This window comes from Eufriesea mexicana, unplaced genomic scaffold, assembly GCF_001483705.2.
Source record: "Eufriesea mexicana isolate 0111107269 unplaced genomic scaffold, ASM148370v2 scaffold58364, whole genome shotgun sequence".
NCBI classification, from domain to species: domain Eukaryota; kingdom Metazoa; phylum Arthropoda; class Insecta; order Hymenoptera; family Apidae; genus Eufriesea; species Eufriesea mexicana.
The window spans coordinates 30,449-47,144 of record NW_016963458.1 but is presented as its reverse complement, the minus strand read 5'-3'; the positions used below and the strand labels follow the sequence as shown (position 1 = coordinate 47,144).

The 16,696-nt window shown below is 40.3% G+C and overlaps 1 protein-coding gene across 8 annotated transcripts in view; it reads left to right on the top strand.

The window, feature by feature from the left end:
- Positions 1–1,001: 1,001 nt before the first annotated feature.
- GluClalpha (glycine receptor alpha 1) overlaps positions 1,002–16,696 on the top strand; it is a 36,063-nt gene continuing 20,368 nt past the window's right edge. For 2 of the 8 annotated variants that reach the window (XM_017910034.1, XM_017910030.1), the window contains exons 1-4: positions 1,002–1,078; positions 5,620–5,687; positions 6,889–7,004; positions 15,284–15,351. In XM_017910034.1, the coding sequence (XP_017765523.1) occupies positions 5,629–5,687; positions 6,889–7,004; positions 15,284–15,351 (243 nt within the window). In that variant the 5' untranslated portion in view covers positions 1,002–1,078; positions 5,620–5,628. Of the gene's footprint in view, positions 1,079–2,774; positions 2,906–5,619; positions 5,688–6,888; positions 7,005–11,507; positions 11,576–15,283; positions 15,352–16,696 lie in introns of those variants that run through there. The other 6 variants (XM_017910035.1, XM_017910029.1, XM_017910032.1 and 3 more) reach the window with 4 other exon arrangements.

Below are 16,696 nucleotides of genomic sequence, written 5' to 3'. Positions count from 1 at the left end.
TAATTACTTGAATCATATTCTAAATTGCAGTGAATGTTATTAGAATTCAAAATATGTTTGAAATTTTAGAGTACGTTAGCTTTGTAATTCGTATTACATCGTTCTATGATAAAAATATATAATTTAATTAGACGCGACACATTTATTTCTATAGTACAAATTTATAGAAAAGAAAATTTCATAATGTTTTATTATGTAGGTACTAATATTATCTATGCTTTTTTTGTTAATAAAGGTTGTAGTAGTAAAACTTTATACAATTAGTTTTAGTAATTTAAAATATTTAAAATACTAAAATATTTTATCAAAAAGTTATTATAGTAAAATGATAGGTAAAAAAGAGAGACAGGTAGTCAAAGTATTTGGTATAACGATAAGTTATCAATATGTGCATTTGGTCGGTAAAAAAGATCAATCATTAAAAATAATTTCAATTTTTGAACATTTCGATATCGTTTCGAGGCTCATGAAAATGAACGAATTAAGCGAATTAAACGAAAGAATTTTCTTATGAAAATATGACGAATATATCGAATTATAACGTATATTCTTCAAATGAACAAGAAATTCATTTAAGAAAATACAATAAAAACATGTTTAAGATAGTATGCATAATTCTACGAGTATACACGTCAATTGCGATGCGGTCATATTGAAAATCACGACATTTGCTAGTAGAGATGCAAGTCGGGACGGTAGGTGGGACATGTTAGACGAGAATTAGTGGCGCTCGTGGTGGTAACCGTATGAACCGAGGGAAGAAAAGGACGATGCATACTAGCCCAGTGGTAGTACGGGGTTTGGGGAATCGAATGACGTCATGTTGCTAAAACGACGCGGCAACGCTAAGCGTCTGCGTGGGCCGACGGGTGTCTGGGCCAGGATCAATAGCGTGCCAGCAACCAGGTAGTAGGTGTGAGTGTATGTAGGTTTCTGAACGGTGGCAGTCCAGGAGACGAACCTTCCGAGGTAGGACACTTCACGAATCGAATAGAGTTCCAGTGTCGTATCGGAGAGCACTATGCCAGTATCACTGCATCACGGAACCCTTATTGCCTAGGATTATCAGCTTCTCCAGGTAACCACATTTTTTTCATTCGCTGTAGTGCATAGGCTAAATTAACTTTGAGCAACGACAAATTTGAAAGGCATTAAGAATGTTGTGTGCTGCAACGATTGGGGGCCACCACCCACGATCAAACATTCGAAACGTCTACTTGAAACGCATATAAATCGATTATCGTAATTAATCGTGATTCACTCTCGCGTTAATCTATTTGACGATTAAGTAGGCGAAGTTGGTACGAAAAACAAAATTTCTAGAGATCCTTCTCGCAGAAGGAAGCAAGTTCGAACCAGAATAAACGAAATCAATAGTGAAATCAGCAAGTAGCGAATTTTTCTGGTGGAAAATTGAGACAGAGTAGTATAGATGAACGGAATATGATTTGCAAAGAAAACGGGAATGTGAATAACAGTAGATAGAATAGCAAAAGGAGATGGAGGTTGTGGTGGGGGATTGTGCGTAACACAGATATGGATCCTTTAACTTCTGCTTGAAAGTTGGTTACCTAGTTGTTACAAAAACATAGGGTTGCTTTGTTATCGTGGACTAACGACTAACTCGTTACTGTCGGCTCTCAGTGGTATCGTAGAGATGCCTCGTTACACGGTTACCCCTACTAGTTATATGCAACGTAAAACGATGCGAAGCTAAAAATGATAAATCCCGTCCTATATCTGAAATACGTATATCAACTGAGAGAGCAGGTTTTTTGTCTTTTTACCATTCCTTTGTGAATTTCGAAATAAAAGACGTATCGTGGAAGAGTACAACAAATTTTACTTAATTAAAATTAACACCAGATGGAGGTGTTTAGCCACAACGGAGAAGCAATTGCTTAACAACACATCCGTGTATCGACGATTTGTTTGTTAAAGAAATTTCTTCGCAGCCCTTGCTTAAGCGCTCTCGACAAATAGGAATATAAACATGTTTTGCGCGCGCGTGCGCACGCACACACGCACATATACGTACACACGTCACGTCCAATCGCCCACCCGCCTCTGCGAACTCGCGCGCGCACACGCACATACATACACGTGCGCGCGCGCGCGCTCAACATTCGCGCACGCACACACGTCACGCGTGCGCATCGGGTAGTGCACGCACACACACACGTACGACAGCACGCACCCGCATACATGCGCGTGCGCTTCTACACACACACGCGCGCGCGCGCGTGCACGTACATTCGCGTACACGTTCCCATATCCAACGCTGACCTAATTCGTTCGACGTATCCACGAACCATAATCATTTGCCTTTCGCATATCGTGTTGTTACTTTCAACTTTCAACTTCTTCCACGATTTGCGTAATTAAATGGAACTCGCGATACATCGTTATTATTTAATCGACTGTTCCACTTATTTTATTTCGAAAGGATCAAAGTACGTAGTAATACACGTGCACTAGGTTAAATCGAGTTAGATCAAGTTCGTCGTATTTCCGAGATAGTTTAACGAGGAGCTTTGTAATTTATCGTTTCACCGCTTCCTTTAACGAAAAGTCACTTTTGTTACCCGATTCGGCCACTTGTGTCACTTGGTCTCCTTCGATACTTGTCACGAGGACTAATTACTAATTACGCGGTTTTATCGACGAAATTACAAAGCAGATTTGATTACCGACAGAGTTTATTAATTTTGTATCGCAAAGGATTCCCAGATTGTTTTTTAATTAACCACGCCCGATCATTTCCCCCTCGTCAGATATCAAACGGTTTACATTCGATAATAATCGCGCGAGGGCCTGGTGCGATTTCACGCGTGCCTGAGCGACGGAAACTACGCAGGACGAGGAAAACAACGTACGCAAGGACAAAATAGCCCAACGAGAAAAAGTAAGGTGCCTTAACTCTCTAGTAGAGTAGGTCAGTGAGCGGTCAGGCGTTCGCCGTGTAGAATAGGTGTGCGTGTTACTGGACAGCGTGAAATTATGCAAATATCGTTGCCCTTTTATTCCCCTCTTTTCTAAAATTAATTCTGCCCTCGGTAGTGACAATTTTTTAACTAATTTTCAATTTTTCAACTGTGTACCTTGAAATATTTACCTTTTTTTCGCATTTTAAACTCAATTAAAAATACCTGCTTTGCGTGGTTAATTCTTTCAGAGTATCGACAGGATAATTTTTCGTAATTTAAAAATGTGTTTAGAAACTAATTACTCGTGTCGAAAAGCGGAATTCGATGCAAGTGAATCTCTGCAGCGAGGAAAGAAAATTTAGTTAGAAAATCGGGGCCAATCGTGGCAGTTAAACTAGGCAATTTCTGGAAACTATCAAAGTTTGATCGATAAGTTTCGTCGAAACTTTTCTAAATTTATCTTTTTTTATCGATCAATCTATTTTCGTCCAGACGGCAAGAATTAGACTAAATAACTAATTGAATAATATTTTGCGATTTGGCAAATACTTTGAAAGAATTAATAATGCATGAGATAAAATATTCGCTGATGATTCTCGCTTTAGATTTTTAACAAGCGCAAATGAAACTTTCAACGTGGAATATTAAATAAACGTCCTTCTGGTAATTAAGCATCGCAATTTTTTAACATTTCCAACACTTTCGACTGACTTTTAAGCTTTTAAACAACGCGTTATAGTGATTTCCACCTGGCAATCGTTTTCCCTGTTTACATATTCATAATTTGGCGTTCTTTCAAACGCGCAAATTCATCCTCGATTATTTTCAACAAGTTCCTTCAATTTTTCTCCCTATGACGTACAATAAAAGTTACTTATTTATTCGCGAAGATATTTCGCTAAATTATGGATATTTGTAAACGAATATAAATAGAACAAATATAAACAAAGCTTAATAGTCGATGTACGTAGGTTTTCCGAAGAAAGTGATGTTAGAATTTTATTGGACATTCTTCTAAAGAACATATATCGTTAATTGGCATCAAATATTCAAGATGAGGAAGCGACGAGAGACAAATGCTAAACGTGAAATACGAGCTTCGACTACGCCACTGCATTCACACAGATTTATTTTTGCAAAGAAATCTTAACGGCAAGGCAGCGTACTGCAACTCGATAATCCACGAAATTTCTCGCTGGAGATATTAAAAACGAAGGTGATAGGAATGGTGTACGATGCTACATTGCTGAGAGAAAAAGGGATGGTACCACTTCGGTTGGAAGCGAAGGTTTCCCTTTTGCCCCTCCTTTTTCACTTTGCGATGCAAAGAAGTGGATGGAAACGTAGACAAAATATACTTCTAGTCACACATGCGACATTTTCCCTAATGTTTCTGCAAACGTGGTCGTAGAACCGTGTACTATCTCCGTCGAGTACTTCATTGCTAATGAAATTCCTCTTCCTAGTCCTCCTTATTGTCGGTTCAATAATTCAGTGCACCGCGTACAACGTCGAATCGCGGTTCAATCTTCGATCAACTTATTCGACGTTTATTCCGATATTTTCGTTTCTCGTCCGTACGATCGAGATATTGCGAGTCTATCGGTTTCTCGAATTGGTCGAATGAGCTACGAATTACGCGAGTGTCGATATTCAGGTTCGCCATTTTATCTTGCGGCTGTTCTTCGGCGTCTACCTCTTCGTGATCTTCTCCCCTCGGAATTTTCCGACAACGGATCGAGCTGGACTTTCGCATCAAGCTCGATTGGTCCTAATTATGTGTCAGAAGCGTGATCCGAGCAGTGTAGAATATTAGACAATGGCATTGAACGCCTAGGAAAATTGGACCGCGAATTCCCATTGTTCGATAGGTCAGGGAAGGTACAGTATATCGTCGATAATTACTGTCGACTTCGTGCCGCCTCGAGGCTCATGTTGTCACGAGGTTTTTTACCATTTTTAGATGTACCATTGCCCTTTCTTTCTCTTTACCATCGGACAGCGTATTTACATAGCTCTATTTCTTTTTGGCCCACCCCAATTCACCCCCACGGGCGAGTTTCTAATTAGAAAAAGGGGGAGATTCGTTTTGCCTGTATCTTTGACGCAAAACGCTTGCTTCACACGCTTCACCTAAAGAAGCCAAACGAGAATGAAGAATTGGTGGACTGTCGGGTCTGTCAAATTACGCGTGCAGGTGAGATGATGCTATTTACACCTTGGCACGTGACACGTGTAATTTATCATGCTAGATATTAATGGATCAGACCGGAATTTCGCTTGGTGGGACTCTAATTTTAATTTTTAGTTTTTTAACCGTGCACACTGCAGTCAAGCAAATATTAATTACAATTTTTGCAAATCCTTTTCGATCTCGGATATCGCTATCTCATCACCGAAATTAATACACCTGTGACCCGATCGCTATAATTAATCAGAATGCAATAATGTCCTCGTTAGTTGTAACCCACGTCGTTCAACGATTGTCTGTCGTCGTATGAGTACAATATTTAAGGAATATAACTCGCGTAATTGATCTTATATGACATACCAAGCAATAAAACACCGTGATAAACGCTGTTATGGTCCCTGCGTTGCCCGAATTTTTCTATAAAATCCTATAATTGGACAATTTAAAATAGCTTGAAATCATTTTCTGCAATTAAACAGTCGTTTCGTTTCTGTATTACAGGCTGCCGCAATGTGGCCTGGAGTATTGAAGTTGTTGGTGTTACTAACAGTCTTGCCACTTCCATCAAGGTACGTTCACGATCCTCTGCATTGCAACAGATAGCCATGAGAATTGATAATTCATGCCGGTTAAATAGATTGGAATCTTTGCACTGATCACTCGCGACCATTTGCAAGTTAATCGAGATCGTAGTTCATATCGGCGAGTAACGTGCAAATTATTCGCGTTCAACTACCTAATAATTAATCATCGAGTATAATGCACGCGAGCGATACGAGCATCACAGGTCAAAGCGATAACTGCATTCCCTGACATTTTTAAAATTCTATGGCCGTAACAGTTGACCGATGTTTAACGTTTGATATTTCAAATAATTTCTACCTTCTTCCTTTTTCCCCGCGGAGTTAATCGATTTGGCAAATGAGCCACTCGTATAAAGTACGTACAACTCGTGCATACTTGTTCGGTACAAGTGTTTCGATCTCTGAAACAGTGATACGAGACATTTAGGGGAGATAAGGCACTCGTGGGCCATCAGTGCCGTACGACGATAATTTATAACGAGTTCTTCCGCTGTTGAGCAACCCTGACGGTTCACGAAAGATTAAAGCCGTTTCAAATATTCGAGGCAGTCAACTTTTAGTAGCGACCAATCGGTAGCAAGTTGAGATTCAAAGCGACTCAACCATTTTTTCCGTTTTGTACTCGTAATATTTTTCGCGTTTCACGTGTTCAATTTATAAAACAGTAATTTGAAAAACGAAACTGTATCGCTCGTGCGCAGTATATACACAGTGGTTCGTAAATACGATTTTGTATCGAATTTGTATTCAGATCGTCGAGCAAATAAGATAAAATAAAATAGGACCGGAGACTTGGAAAATAATACTGCACCTAAAGCGAGGTGTTCAGAGTGCGTGAGTGACATTGTGAAATATTCTGTTAAGTTAATTATCTAGTAACGAAAGCAATTCGTGAGATCTGGAACGGAGATCTGGTAACGAGCTGAGATCTCTTATCGGAAGAATTTATCGTAAGCTATATATTATCATGGAGAAAAGTTATAAGGTTTGCTGTTGTTTCATCGCATACTTTACCTTATCTTAGCGAGCAGTGTCGTTTCCCAAGTCCAAATCTAACGAGTTTAGGTCTCGAAGCATTCCGGTATCTTCGGGAGCGACTGTAGACACAAATTTGAGTAAAAACACCTCTTACGAGGTTCTCGCGGAAATTTATCAAAATTTCACGTACTTGCACGTTTAATTGCAGATGTGCGGCGGAAGTACCGGTAAATTACCGGGCAAAGGAGAAGGAGGTATTAGACAAGATTCTAGGACCAGGACGGTACGACGCGCGTATCCGGCCCAACGGAGAAAATGTAACAGGTAAATATATGGATATTCCTTTTTATATCCATTATTCCTTCCAGCCTTCCTTACCAAAATCGACCAATTATACCAACATTGTCATAAGAAGTCGGATACGGTTAAGGAGACAATGAAGCCCAAGCTTACCTTAAATAAGCCTCGGATAATGGGTAATTCGTTTGTCAGCTTGTGCTGCTGACGAGAACTGCGACTGAAATTCCATGATGCTCTAATCTGATTCAGAGTCCTGCAAGTGGATACCTAGTTGATTCTTTCACGCAAGGAAGGATTAATTAATGCGCATTCCAGTCGGCGATAAATAGCCCGTGTTCTCGTAGCGCAACATGCTAAAGATTTGAAAAGTTAGAACAAGTGTTTGAAACATATTTGCGATATTCCAACGCGACTAGCAGATCTTGCTGCTTCTGTTCCGTTTACGTTTAACAGGAAAAGAGAACATTCCAGTTCCAGTTTCGAGTAACGAATAAAATCTTGCGATCTCTTGTAACGTTGTTTACCATGCACTCGGTACCTAGCATACTCTATCTTCCAAATCGATTACGCTAGAGTCACACGATCCGATCTTCGTTTCTTTCCTTAGAGTTAACATTAATTTAGTCCTATTAACCAAATTAACCAAGACTTTAGCCGCACTGTGAGGCACGTGTCGGTAACTCTAATCGACGATCCATACGTCCCGACAGAACTGGATTTCGCTGAGTTTCGTGCCACTGTTGTTTAACTATCCCACCGTCGATTTGCGCAATTCTTACCTGACTAGGTATTGTCGTTGCTACGTAAGAGAAATCCGGGAAAAAGAACGGAAGAGATGGTAATGATAAATATACGTGGGAGGAAAATTCGAGACAGAACGTACCCGCAGCGAGGACACGTATACACGTGGTTCGCTATAGGCTTTATACCCGACCAAGCACGTGAAATATTTTAAAAAGCGTGGCAAAGAGGAACGAGGTACATTCGAGGTAACATCCCGTTGGCAGTGTGCCGACAAATTGCAAGCCTGCCGAGTTCGCAGCGGATCGAAAGACAAAATGCGACCACGACACCACTTTTGTTGGAACGATAGCGATAGCAATGGTCAACGACGAGCTGGCACGGTATGCTGCCATTCCGTGACAGCGAAACGTCACCTAGATCACGAAACCGCTATCTCGTTTTGATCTTGATACACGCATACACTTACGGATACTGGCTTTCATAGAAACGTAAGCGCATACTTGAGATTATTCTGTTCAGTTTTGAGTACATCGTGATACACGAAGGAATGAGATTTTTGCACGAGAATTGGCATAAGTACTCCTTTCTATTCCTGACGTACTTCAAATTTGACTTACGACGATGTACGATCGAATCAGAGCTTTTGGACTGGTATGATGTTAGACCTCTGATATTTTCTTGATCTTGCCATTAACTACGTTAGGCGTATACCGAGGTACTGATAGTCTGCTTGGCAATTCAGTGTGTTTCAGAGGTGGATATCAAGAGAGTATAGCAGGATAGAAGATGATAGAAGGAAGATCTTTGGTCTGATGAATTTACGTCTGTTTCTCGATCATTCTTGAAGCGATAAAGCTTCAGAGTCAGTTATTACTGGCTGCAGTTTCTCGATCGAGCTTTTAAGAAATCCTGTAACAAGAGAATCTGAATTTTTATTACTTTCGAATGACGTGGAAATAGATGTAAACGCGTAGGTTTATTAGACCAAAGAATCTACGTCTATTCACCTATGCAATTGCATATTCTGTTGATTTCTGATATCGAAACACCCTGTATATCGTATTAATTTATCATTGCCTTGGTATATCCCTGTAAAACCTATTTGCATTTGGCCTAAAAATTTCAGAGTAACTGAAGTTTCCAGTGACAGTAAAATGATATTCGTCGAGTGCTTTCGTAACTTTTAGAAAATCTGCAAGCATTAAGTTAGCAGTAACGTTAAAAAATGAAATGAAAGAAAGAGTAGGATGTAGAACACTCGAATCAATTTTGCTTCTTCCGTTTGAGTCTGTGTAAGATGGCAGTCGCAGCATGACACATGTAACTCACTCAGCTTTTGCTTATCTGGCAGAACAAGATGAGAGATCAGTTGCAAGTTATCGACACGCTGATTTATTTTTCCAAGTCGAGCCTAAACGGCAAGGTAGCGTACCGCAAGGTGATAATTCACGAAATTTCCCGCTGGAGATATTAAAGATGAAGATGATGACAGGGATGGGCAAGGAAAGGGGTGATGGGGGTGGGGTATGATGCTACCGTGCTGAGAAAAGAAGGGATGGTGCCACTTCGGTTGGAAGCGAAGGTTTCCTTTTTTTCTCTCTTTTTCACTTTGCGATGCAAGGAAGTGGATGGAAACGTAGACAAGACGTACTTCTATTCGCAGATGCGACATGCATACATAGTATCCGTAGAAGACTCTCCTGTCTTGTCTTTATTATTATTCTTTCTCCTTCTCTAATGTTTCTGCCAACGTGCTCGTAGAACCGTGTACTACCTCTGTCGAGTACTTCATTGCTAATGAAATTCCTCTTTCCAGTCCTCCTTATTGTCGGTTCAATAATTCAGTGCATCGTGTGCAACGTCGAATCGTGGTTAAATCTTCGATCGACTTATTCGACGTTTATTCCTATATTTTCGTTTCTCGTCCGTACGATCGGGACATTGCGAGTCTATCGGTTTCACGAATTGGTCGAATCGAGCCGAGTGCTCGTCGATGAGCTACGAATTACGCGAGTGTCGATATTCAGGTTCGCCATTTTATTCTTCGACTGTTCTTCGGCGTCTTCCTCTTCGCGATCTCCCCCCCTCGGAATTTTCCGACAACCGGATCGAGCTGGACTTCCGTACCAAGCTCGATTGGTCCTAATTATGTGTCAAAAGCGTGATCCGTGCAGTGCAGAATATTAGACAATGGCATTGAACGTCTAGGAAAATTGGACCGCGAATTCCCATTGTTCGATAGGTCAGGGGAGGTACAGTATATCGTCGATAATTACTGTCGACTTCGTTGCCGCCTCGAGGCTCATGTTGTCACGAGGTTTTTTACCATTTTTAGATGTACCATTGCCCTTTCTTTCTCTTTACCATCGGACAGCGTATTTACATAGCAGCTCTATTTCTTTTTGGCCCGCACCAATTCACCACCACGGGCGAGTTTCTAATTAGAAACAGGGGGAGATTCGTTTTGGCTGTGTCTTTGTGACAAAACGTTTGTTTGTTAATCATTTTTACGCGATTGCTTCTCGTGCTGTATCCAAAGAAGCGAAACGAGAAGGAAAGACAGATGAATTTATTGGGTTTGACGAATTACGTGTGCAGGTAAGATGGCGATGCTATTTTGGGACATAAATACGAGGAATTATCGGAATTAATGCGATACGTTAATTAAATAAAATGTTTTATTGGGTTCGTCTCGTATATGTGTATGTTAATGCAATTATAGAAACTAGGGAGAGATGATTACACACTTGTACTTTGTAGTAGTTACACGTACCTACAGGGTGTTTCATAGATCTTTTAAATATTTGAAATATAACGTATAAACAACTAACTTGGGTCGAGAATTTTTCTCCACTCAATGGTTTTTGAGAGCTTTTCGAAAATCTGTGTCTTTATCTGTATTTAATTTATATATTAACAAAATTCTTTTTACAAACAGTTTAGTATAGTAATGCAATATTAAGCAGATATTTTTATTTGTATAAAACGATTGGAAACTTTCAGCAGCCATTGCATCGACACTTTCTATTCGAAGCTACCTCGTTAAAGTTTCATGGAACACCCTGCATAGTTGGAAAATCTTCTATTCTAAATGTGACAACCTAATTACCAAATCTCTTTTGGCTTTTGTGTGACGTACCTCGATTCGAATAACCCGTCACAGCACTTTGCCCATAGCCTTCAAACGTTGCTTTTAGACATCTTGTCCCTAATGTTAGAGACCTTTCACACCGTGTACTTTTCTCAAATTCTTACAAGAGCACACCTACTTTCTTAATAAATACCAGAGAAGACTAGCTCGTGATAAGTTATATGTCCACTACGTGTGTGTGTGTCGTTACCCTCAAAGTACCACTTGCCCTGAGAATTTAGCACGTATCGAACGACTGTCTATCCCAGAACTAAATAAATCCTTGATCCGTTCGATGTTCGAACGATCGTGTAGAAGAAATAACTCGAAGACCACGCGAAGAAGAAATTCGAAAAGAATTTAATATTCTCACGATTTCCCTCAATTTTATCCCCGTTACCCGAATAATCCTCGTGAAAAGAGAAAATACACGGCCACTCGTCGACTCGTAGGCAACCACGAAAAAAGAAACAGTAAAGAACACTGAAGAAAAAGAATAGATATCTATAAACGAGAATAACTTGAAAGAAACAACAATATCTATATATATACATAACTAAAATAAATTAAAAAACAAACTATTCCAGTAGAGTATTGTAAGACACGAAAAAAATTTACTGACTAAAAGGGGGCTCTATTGTTTTTGCCCTTAGATGGGCCGGCCATTGTCCGGGTAAACCTGTTTGTGCGAAGCATTGCGACAATTAGTGACATCAAGATGGTAAGTATACATTAAACCAATCCAAAAATCTTTACAAAGCGGTGCAATGCCATTTCTCTCTTGGCGGGTACTGTTTCCTTATTTTTCTGTTGCTTGCAATGATAACAGTAGGCGCAATGTAGGTTTTAGAGCCTCGATAATCGATTTAAGATAAAGGACGGAAAAAGAAAAAGAAAAAAAGAGAAAAGATCTTTGAACAAGGCCTCAGCACCAACGCGAACGGGCAACAACAGCAATGGCAGCAGTCTAGCATCTTGTCCCTTCTCCGTTACCATTCATTGTTGTATCAACACCATCCGTCTCTTGCCAGTGATACCAGATTCAATGAGAATTTTTATGGGAACGTCTCGATTCGAGATTGTATACGAAGAATTTTATACGAATTTTTCCGCCGCGTTCGAAAGAGATCATTTTCTTAGAAATTCGTACGAGATCTCTGTCGAAGTTTCTGCCCTCGTGCTAGAACCGCATTGACGGATCACACGATCGATGGTAAAGGGAAGTTTGAACTGGGACCGAGCTAACAAAAGGTCGTCCAATTTTTTCTTCTTTTTTTTTTTTAACGATCTTTAGCATCTTTTTTTTCCCTTTTTTTAGTTAAAGTCACCGTTTAGTAATCGAAGAGCAACGAGAACCTTCCCAGACGTCCTGTAATTAATTCGAACTTTCTCTCACGATCAATAGTATACCACGTTTCTAGATATCGAGGGTCGTTTTCCTGACATTAAATCCTTCGATCTGGGAACACTGTCGCGAAACACGTCACCATAGACCCCCGTCGTAGACTCTAGTTAAAAGTCTGTCTGTCCCGTCGAACTCGTCTGTACTTTGTTGATTCCAGCCTCACCCACCCCCAACCCTGACCCCACTTTTATCACACAACCAAGATACTGTTAATATCCGTTGCTTTTTTCATCTATGTATACATGACTCTCCTTAATTTAGAACTACTAATCTCACACAAACCAATTAGCATCTCTAGCATAGATACAGGCATGTGGCATTCTAGCTTCTATGTTCACGTATGTACATACACGTTTATACGCTACATAGGAGCACAGACGTTGCAGAGGGACGAAGAAAACGATGGGGTAAAAAGAGAGAGAGAGAGTGAGAGAGAATGAGAGAGAGAAAAAACGAAGAGACAAAGAAGGGGAGGGTGAGGACGATAAGAAAGGAAAACGGAGAAAGAGGAAGTAAAGTGGAAGGAAAAAGATTTCTAATAAACATTGACAGAGCGTTTTATGTTTTACTTTTGGTCTCATAGGTTTCCTCCAATTTTACATCCCCGTTCTGGTAGTTCTTCATAGCGCTTGACGACTTAGCGACATCTTGCCACGTTAATTGCGTTCACGAATGATAATTGGAAACGTTTTACTTGTTCTACCTTTTCAACGTGTCAGACGATGTGAGTATAGACGATGAAATAATTCGTTGAAAGCGGTGCTGATCAGGGTCTATGCTAGGCGAGAGTTGCCTACGCGTCCCGGCATTATCGTCATGGCAACCGGCTTCCGCCATTTCGGAGACCACGGTCGCCATGTTCTCGCATCCCCGCGCATGCGTGTCTGCCGGTTGCACTCCTCGCACGACGAGAAATCCGCGAAGATTGTTTCTTCCGCTCGTTTTACTCGTGATCGTTTTACTCGATTACTCGTGGAAGTGCGAAGCTGTCGAGACTTGAGGATCGAAGGCGATTAAGGAGATCGATTCGTGACATTGATCGACGTGTTAATCGACGAGAGTTGGCACGTCGTGATTGCGTTCGACGAAGGAAAGGATAAGAAGGTTAAACTCTTGCAACTTTGGAAGACTGTGCAGAAGTCTTTCGCGACAACCCTCTTTAAATTTCCACAACGCTGAACACAAAGCCAAAGACGCTTCTTGCAATCCCTGTGCAATGATTTCCAAAAAGCATACACGTTAAAGAAACGTCTTGGATGGGAAGGATAGTTGATCCTGACGTTGAAGGGATTAATTTACCGGATCCATTTCGACGATCATTCGGTAGCTCTGCGTTTCGCTTTAAAATGCAAGCAAGATCGTCTTTTCGTTCCTTTTTCGTTCTCTTTTGTCCATTTCTTTCGCATTTCTTTTCTCATTCTTTTTCGATCGCTTTCTCAACCCGTAAATCTATAGAGTGTCAATCGAACCTTGCGAAGTAAGGATAGCGAATGCTTGACACTTACCACAGGAACAACGTGTCCGACGTCTTGTCCTGGTTCATGTAGGGCGGAATGTAACGCAAACACTCTGTATGGCTCAGGACGATACGCTTAGCACGTCCAATCAACAATTGACTGTTAAATAAATTGTTGAATATGCGACGATGTAACACAGACGAGACTCGTTATGCCAGATGCACGCATACGATTCATTTTTCGAAATATTTAACGAAATTTCCATGGGTCCTCGCAAGATAGCCTGCGCTCGTGTAAATATTTCCGAAAATTGAAAAGAAAGAGACAAAACAGGGAAGAAACGATGTCGATTTCCTTTCTGTTTCACGCTCGTATGGGCGATCGATGTTACCCTGTGTCGCCATTCTAATTACGCAAAGTAATTGCACAGAATTGCTTTGCGTAAGTCTGACGCATTTGAACAGGAGAAGAGAGCCTCTTCGAATTAACGAATTAAATTGCGACGAAGACAATGTGTTGCGCGTATGTTTGCGTGTATGTTCTCCATCTATTTCACTTGTGATTTCAATATGGTAATCATGCTGTTGCTTTCAATTTTTATGGTGAAAACCGTGACTCGAAAACCCGTAAATGATATATATGTGTATATGGAACCTTCGCTCTTTTTTCTTTTCATATTTTGTCTTCTTTTCTTCTTGCCCCTTCGATACTATTCTTTTTCTTTTTTTATTTTCAATGGTAAATCTGCGTGATACCGTTTCACTAGTCTGCTTCATACATTGATCAGTTCAACTTGATTCCTCGAAGTTGTTCATTAGAATAACGCGTGACAGGTTCGTTATCACGATAATTCGATAATTACGGAGAAAGTAATTTGAATGCAATTGAAAAATAATCTTTGACCCGTTTAAACAGGTTCCTTTAAGAAACGAAGATATTTTGATCTACTCTTAGGAAATGATCTTGAGCTCGAGCGAATTGTATACACCCAGCTTCTACGATACTCGTGACATTGTCTAAAGAAACGTTGGCAAAATCTAAAGGTATATTTTTAATCCTTGCAAGTCCAGGCGACAAGTTCCGAAAAGTTCCGAAGAATTTCGAAAAATTTCAAGAAGTTTCTGCGTCGATCGTTTCAGTTTCCATTTCCATTTTCTTCTCGGCCCCGGCACGCCCAACGAAACCCCTTCGAAGAGGATCGGTCTCGATTTTTGTCTTTGCCCTTCCTTTGCCTCGGGAATTTCGATTCTTCACGGCCATCTTTCTTTAATATTTTTTTCCCGTTCGTGGTTCCCAGCGGAAATGACCAAAGAACGGATCACCCTTTACGAAGGGAGATCGCTTAAGGAAGAAAAATAGACAAACGAGATGCCTATGATTGGCGGGAACGTTAAACGATCACCACTGAAAGAAAATAGAGAAACAGAGAAAAAGAAAATAGTCTTTCTCGTTAATCGAAAGCGTTGAAAACTCGAGAAGCGTTTCTTTCTTTTTCATTACACCCCCTCGATGTGTTTCATATTACTCAACGATTGATTAATTTTATTTATTCTGTTTGCTATGTTAGATGGGCCCGCGATTGTACGCGTCAACATATTTGTTCGAAGTATCTCAAAAATAGATGACGTTACTATGGTAAGTTAAAAAAAAAAAATCAAATGCCCCGAAAAATCACAAACACACGCCTACACGTACTTATTAAATATATATATATATATATATATATTATACACGCTACTATGTGTTTTCGTAATTGTACAATCTGTATGTATTATAAATACAGAGATCGATATATACATATATATTCATGTACATATATACATACAGGGTGCTCCCGAATAACACGTAGGTGTGACACGAGCTGGAGGTGGGTCCTTATTAAAAAGCAAGAAAATTAAAAAGCAGCAAAATTTTTTCGATTTCGACTTCCTTTTCGAGATAATCTAGTTTGAAAATTCGCTTCGTGTTATTTCCACTTACGACCAAGTACGATTCGCCCACCGATGTATATTGTCTATCGTGTTCGTGAACAATGTTTCACCATTCTGTTGGTATGCTTCTGGAATTATCTGTACTTCAACACTCAGTTTTCGATAGTTTACCAGGATGACTTACACGAATCTGGGATACGTTGGTATGATCCGAGCTTTGGGAGTCTGTAACGGAAATTTATCCGCTGTCATTCGGTATTACAAGGTGCTATATCCTAATCGGAGGGTTCCCGATTGGAGAACGATACAAAGAAGTTTTTTGGAAAATGGTTCTTTCTAACCACAGCGACGTGATCGTGTGTCGTCAGCGAAGTTCTATCGAAAATCACGTTCTAGAAGACATTGATAACGATCCTAGACTCAGTTTACGAGAGTACAAGTTATCCTCGCGATACAACACTTGTGTGACTACAATCTATCGGACATTCCGCGATAATATATCCGAACCGTTTAACTCGAAATGCAAGCACGAAGAGAACGAGATTGCACATCGCGAATGGCTTTTTCTCATTGAATAATTCAATAATACGACAATCCACAAATTCTGTCAAATTTTATGCTCGGACGAAGCAAAATTCGCTAGAGGTGGTGTGATAACGTTCCTAATACGCACTTATGAGCACATTTTCAAGAGAGATTCGGTGTCACTGTTTGGGCTGGAATACTCGACGATTACACGACGATTGGCCCATATTTCTTGTCGCATGCCATGTAATTCAACAGGAGAATCTTATTTACATTTTCTGCGCGAAGAACTGCCAAGATTATTAGTCGAAGTGGCTTATTCTGTTCGGCAGCGAGTCATTTTCCAACACGATGGCATTCTGCCACGCTTCACCCGAGGAGTGAGAAACATTTTCAAAGAGACTTATCAATGTTGGATTAGTCGTGGAGGAAGAATTGCCCGGCCTCCGAGATCGCCTGACCTTACACCTCTTGATTTTTATTCGTGGGGTCATATCAAAGAAGAAGTTTATAGCAGAGCTTCA